Source organism: Chanodichthys erythropterus, chromosome 1 (genome assembly GCF_024489055.1).
Source record: "Chanodichthys erythropterus isolate Z2021 chromosome 1, ASM2448905v1, whole genome shotgun sequence".
NCBI classification, from domain to species: domain Eukaryota; kingdom Metazoa; phylum Chordata; class Actinopteri; order Cypriniformes; family Xenocyprididae; genus Chanodichthys; species Chanodichthys erythropterus.
This window is the reverse complement of record NC_090221.1, coordinates 11,264,545-11,270,544: the sequence shown is the minus strand read 5'-3', so window position 1 is coordinate 11,270,544 and position 6,000 is coordinate 11,264,545. Positions and strand designations below refer to the sequence as shown.

Sequence of the window (6,000 nt, the reverse complement as noted above, 5' to 3'; positions counted from 1 at the left end):
TTCCATGAATATGGCTAAATTTTGTTTGTTTGCCAAATTGGAAGTTCAAAGCACATCTTTGTTAATGTTCTTTAACGAAAAATGCGTACTGCAAGGGTTTGGTAAAAACATTTCAGCAATCATTACATTATTAGAAATAGGCAAAGACAGCAATAATTAATGCATATAGAGAGATGAGAGACATGATAGGAGAGGATATTAGGCAAAAAACCTTAAAACATTCAAAAGACAAAAACCGAGACACAACACTTGAAAAAGACAAAATCTCAAATATATAAATCTATAGATTAGCATTCGGTTAAACTTGAATTCAGAGCATTAAAAAAAGCACTAATATAATGTATATCCTTAAGATATAAAATATGGATGTATTTAAATATAGATAATATATATTTATAAAATAATGAGGTATTCATATCTGTAAGATATAATGAAGTAAAAAAGTATTTTTTTAAATCTGTATAAAAAACTTGACGATAAATATTTTCTTTCTTTTTTTTTTTCTTTTTTTTAAAAAATAGATTGGCTCTAATGTATCCAGCTGCTACGTCTATCTTTATTATACAAACCAGGACACATGAGCACAGCTACATCAGGGTAGGTGGGATACTATAACAACATTGGACACATTGTTATACTATTCCACCCACCTTAATGAGGATCCTTTGGGGGTGGCGATGCCGTAGCCTTTGGAGTCCAGATTCCCTCCGACCTTCATAGTGTCGCAGGGTTTGCGCTGCTCGATGTACTCGTTCATGGTGGACTCCAGCAGGTATGCATACTTCCCCTTGGACTTCCTCACTCGCATAACACCTTCTGCTGTCGTCTTTACAAATACTGAGGGCTCCGCACTTTTCATGTATGTCCACATTTTGTCGAAAAGAGCAATTTTGGAACGCTGGAGAAAAAAAGATTGCAATGATTATGTAAACTCTATAAAAATGATTGGATTTTATTTTGATTATAGTAATTAAAGGTGCAGTGAGTGATTTCTGAGAAACGCTGTTGAAAGTGGATCAGACTGAGCACCAAAACACACTTGTAGCCAATCAGCAGTAAGAAGCGTATACACTCATTTAGGGGGGAGGTGCCTGTGTTGCATTACATTTGGGGGCGGAGCTATCAAGATAGGGGTGTGATCCTTTTGGGTAGGGGCGTGTTTGTTTTGGTGATTTCAAATATTTCTCAGAAATTGCTTACTGCACCTTTAATAGCTGTTAGTTCATGTCTGCTTAGGTGCATTCAAAATATTACCAGATACAGACACTTTTGATTTTGAGGATTTATTTGGAAATGTTCATTAAGATATGTTTTAGAACTATTTTTAATTGTTTGTTCATAACTAATGTAGTTAACTAATGTTAACAAATAGAACCTTATTGTAAAGTGTAACTAAAATGTCTAACAATGGCCATGCCAAGCAAATGTTTTCAGTTTACTGTAATTACAGCAATTTAGTATTTAGCTTTGCATTTTTATCTAAGCCTTATAAACTCTCACTTAAAAAAAATCTGTTTAAAACTCAATTACAATATTAAAAAAAAAAAAAAAATGCGAATACAAAAGTAAAAAAAAAGTAGGCATACGGATTACAGGGATATAGTTAAAATGGGTGTCTTACCCTGAAAAACTCTTTTGTTGAACCAGAGTCTAAAGTTCCATAAGCAATCTCTGTTTGCTTTGCTAAGTCCTCTGCACTCTCAATTGGAGACACCATCCTTTCCACTGTTAGGAAGGCAGCCAAGTTAGCCGTGTAGGAAGAAATTATGATCAGGGTGAAAAACCACCAGACTCCTCCAACGATGCGGCCAGAAAGAGACCTGATGAAAAATGTCCAATGAAATACATTAGACATGACAGCAGGATCACAGTTAAAAAATTGCATTCTCAGCTACACTGAAATCGAACTGTGTTCAATGTAAAACTAAACCATATAACAAACAAACTAAACAACTCCGTTGTTTTTTGAAACTGTGACATCTTGTGTGATCTCTGAAAAGATATTTATGTACAAGAGTTGGTGACTAAGGATTTTGAAGTCAACATGAAGTCTTCACTAATGATTTTAAGGTATTTGTGAGAATAGCTGCTAGGCAGAATTTGCTTCGCCAGCTTAGATGAGTCTATCATGCATAAAGAATAATGAACATCTAAATATATGGTAACACTTCACAATAAGGTTCATTAGTTAACAGTAATTAACTACATTAGTTAACATGAACTAATAATGAACTGCACTTCTGCAGCATTTATTAATCTTTTTTTATGTTAATTTCAGCATTTACTGATACATTATTAAAATCTTGTTAACATTAGTTAATGAACTGTGAGCTAACATGAACAAACAATAAACAACTGTATTTTCATTTACTAAAGTTAAAGAAGATTAGTAAATACAGTAACAAATCTATTGCTCATGGTTACTTCATGTTAGTTAATGCACTAACTAATGTTTAACTTATGAACCTTACTGCAAAATATATAATGTTTTATCTTATTTAAATGTAGTGTAGTATATTTATTTCATCATAGATGTAACTAATTATCAGTGTTGGGGAAAGTTACTTTTAAAAGTAATGCACTACAATATTGCATTACTTCATAAAAAAAGCAACAAGTTGCATTTCTCAGTTACTTTTTATAGAAAGTAATGTTACGTTACTTTTGCATTACTCTTTATATATATATATATATATATATATATATATATATATATATATATACACACACAGTCAAACCAAAAATTATTCAGACATTTTTGATATTTTTGATATATTTTCACTAGTGGGTGCAGGACACTAGTTAATTTATGTAAGTGAGGATAGAAAATAAAGTAAACTGTGACATAGTATACCCAAAAATTCTTCATACAGTGGACTACCAGTAAAATTGATAAAAAATTGGAACCAAAAATTATTCAGACACTTTGACCTGACCATGTTTTGCTTGTTATCTGACATAATTAAGATAATTTTTTTTCTGACACAGTTTAACTCAGATCTTGTCATATTTTATTACCATTTTTATTTAAACTATTGTGAAAAAACTCTATTAATGAATGAAATGTTATATATATATATAGGCAAATTTAAAGGCCCTTTCACACCAGAAGTGAAATGAATAAGCAAAGGAAATGCAAATTCACGCCTGTACGGTTAATAAAGTGAGATTAAATACATAAAGTATATGTGCTATTTACACATTTTTCATTATTCGAGGTGTGTGTAATATTCAGATTTTGCATTTCACTGTTTTTATTCATTTTGGCGAATACTGAAAACATTAACCATCATGTTTACACAACACCTCTATTCCTGATTTCTGTCAACATGGGAACAAGAGAGGTGTCAGTCAATAAATGGGAAAACAAAGTAACTTGTGTTACTTACTTTAAAAAGTAACTCAGATATTTTGCTGCAAATTTAAAATGCATAACTTTACTAGTTATTTGAAAAAAGTAATCTTATTAAGTAACTTGTGTTACTTTTATCACGTTAACACCCAACACTGTTAATAATGTATATTAAATCAATAATATCTTTTGACCAAGACAGTCAATGACTAAGCCACTGCTTTTCATACAAAAATGCATTTGCCTTTATAAAACCAGCATTTCTTGAAAAAAATGGCATAAATATATAGAACAAACCTTGGTGAAATATCACAGCCTTGTCTCATAAAAGCTCCAAGAGAGAACCAAAGGCTGTTGAAAATCCCAAACTCATTGGTTGACTCATTGGTCTGGATCTGGCCGTCTTCATATTCCTCTGTGTGCCACTCATATGGACTGAAACGACTGACCAAGAAAAGCACCACGCTCACCCCGATGTAGGCAAACACGATACACATCCAGATCTCATAGGCCAGAGGGTCCAGGAATGAGAATACACCAGGCTTGGACTTCTGAGGCTTCTTGATCATGATGGAGATGCCCAAACTCATGAATGGCTTCGAGAAGTCGATGACTTCTTCTCTGACTAAAGTGATAGTCAATGGAGCCACTGCTATGTCAGCTTTCTAAAATGGAAGAAATTAATTTTTTTCACTTTCTCGACTTATTCTCTGAACTGAAAAATGTACTGATCAAAGAAAATTGTTTATGTTAATGGTTAAGACTACTTTTCAGACTAACAGCAGCTACTTATCAATTTTGTCCAAATTTGAAAGTTTAATAAATAAATCTTTCTTACCCCATAAACCAGCTCTCCAACCATTCCATTCCAGATCTTCGTCTCTGCATCTCTAGCTCCATATTTGCCATCTCCTACGATTTTCAGCTGATATTTAAATCCACAGTGCTTAGCTATTTCAGCTGCCAAGTCCACACAGTACCCCTCATATCTTTCATTATCCATAAAAAGGTCAGCATTCTTCTTCAGCATTACATATGGTGCTTCCTGAAAATGAAAGAAAGGAACACCTTGTCAAAGAGCTGTGAACATTATACTACAGTGCAGAGCAGCATAATAGCATGGAAAACCACAAGTAAAACCTACTAGAATGGTGGTGACAATCACAGTCTTGTTTTCCAGCCCCATTGTATCATTTGGGAAAAGATCAGACTTTGTCACGACCATTTTATCAACTTCATTCCAATAGCCAATCTGAAAAAGAGAGGCATTTGCAGTTAACTTAAGATTTACGTGACATATGTCATATCTTATAATGTAAAATGATAAATTATGCTTTCCTTTCCATACATTAAGAGTCTTACCTTAACTGGTCCATTGCTTTTCAGTTCCATGACATTGACGGTGTAATTCACCCTCTTTCCATACTGGTCAAACTGAATGTTACCAGTGAGACCATCAACTCTCACCTGCATAAAAAGCATTTTATATAGAGGTCAGGACAATTAAATCAATTAGAAAATGCCATTATTTAATTAAAATAATTCTATAAATTTTTTGTGTTCATGGGACAGGGTGGCACGGTGACTTGTCACCTGTTTTAGGGCACGCTCAATCTCAACCCCCTGTGCCCATGGTACAGCTGGATTAGCCAGGCAGTCTCCGTTGTTAGCTCTACGTGAGATGTCAATTCGCTGTTTGTGCAGGTAGCGGAAGGCCTCAGTCATCACTTGAACTGCGTCATACGTCAGTGCTGAAGTATACTGGATGGAGAGGGAGAGAGAGAGAGAGAGAGAGAGAGAGAGAGAGGGTGGTCGTGGGTTAGTTACAAGATCTGAAAAATACTGCTAGGAGGTATAGCAATTCAAAATGTAACGTGTGGTACAGAATTATTGCCACCATTCATAAAAACTAGGAGAATTGAAATATAATTAATAGTATAATATAATATAATGTAATGTAATGTAATGTAATGTAATATAATATAATATAATATAATATAATATAATATAATATAATATAATATAATATAATATAATATAATATAATATAATATAATATAATATAATATAATATAATTAGTGCTGTCAACGTTAACGCATGTGATTGTTTTTTTCCAGTTTAACGCATTAAAAATATTGAAATTGAGTATCCTTCATAAGAGCAGCCTTGAATGCATTAAAGTCTTAAACGAAAGTAAAGAATGCATGTGAGATCCACGTCATGTTCAGCAGCGGTAGATCTTAAAGTGACAGCAGCCAATGCTGAATATAATCAAAGAACAACAGTAACAGAGAAAATTACTCACTGCTCTTGACTAAAGTACTTTTGTAGCTTTAATAAGGATTAATCTGTATTTAATTTAGGCTATACCTTATGCAGTACAGATTGTCTGATAATAACTTTATTCAATTTCTGTATATTTGTTAGAGGGGACAGGTAAATATGACATTTATTATGGGTTTATGTGAGGATTGTTTTAAGTTCACTTAAATTAAAAGTTATATTTTTTGAAGCCTAATAAATGTTAAAAAAAAAGATTGACTGCTTTCAATTACACTGTAATGTTGAATGACTATATTATTTAAAATCGGGGGGGAAAAAGTAGTTTTATTAGTAACATAAATATAATATAATATAATATAATATA

The 6,000-nt window shown here is 32.8% G+C and overlaps 1 protein-coding gene across 5 annotated transcripts in view; it reads right to left on the bottom strand.

The window, feature by feature from the left end:
* The window catches only part of gria2b (glutamate receptor, ionotropic, AMPA 2b), a 37,005-nt gene that overhangs the window by 5,076 nt on the left and 25,929 nt on the right, over window positions 1-6,000 (bottom strand). For all 5 annotated transcript variants that reach the window (XM_067379111.1, XM_067378894.1, XM_067378953.1 and 2 more), the window contains exons 7-13: window positions 4,946-5,113; window positions 4,715-4,819; window positions 4,497-4,604; window positions 4,191-4,397; window positions 3,650-4,017; window positions 1,622-1,820; window positions 651-898 (exon numbers count right to left, since the gene is read on the bottom strand). In XM_067379111.1, coding sequence (XP_067235212.1) covers window positions 651-898; window positions 1,622-1,820; window positions 3,650-4,017; window positions 4,191-4,397; window positions 4,497-4,604; window positions 4,715-4,819; window positions 4,946-5,113 — 1,403 coding nt within the window. The remainder of the gene's footprint in view (window positions 1-650; window positions 899-1,621; window positions 1,821-3,649; window positions 4,018-4,190; window positions 4,398-4,496; window positions 4,605-4,714; window positions 4,820-4,945; window positions 5,114-6,000) is intronic.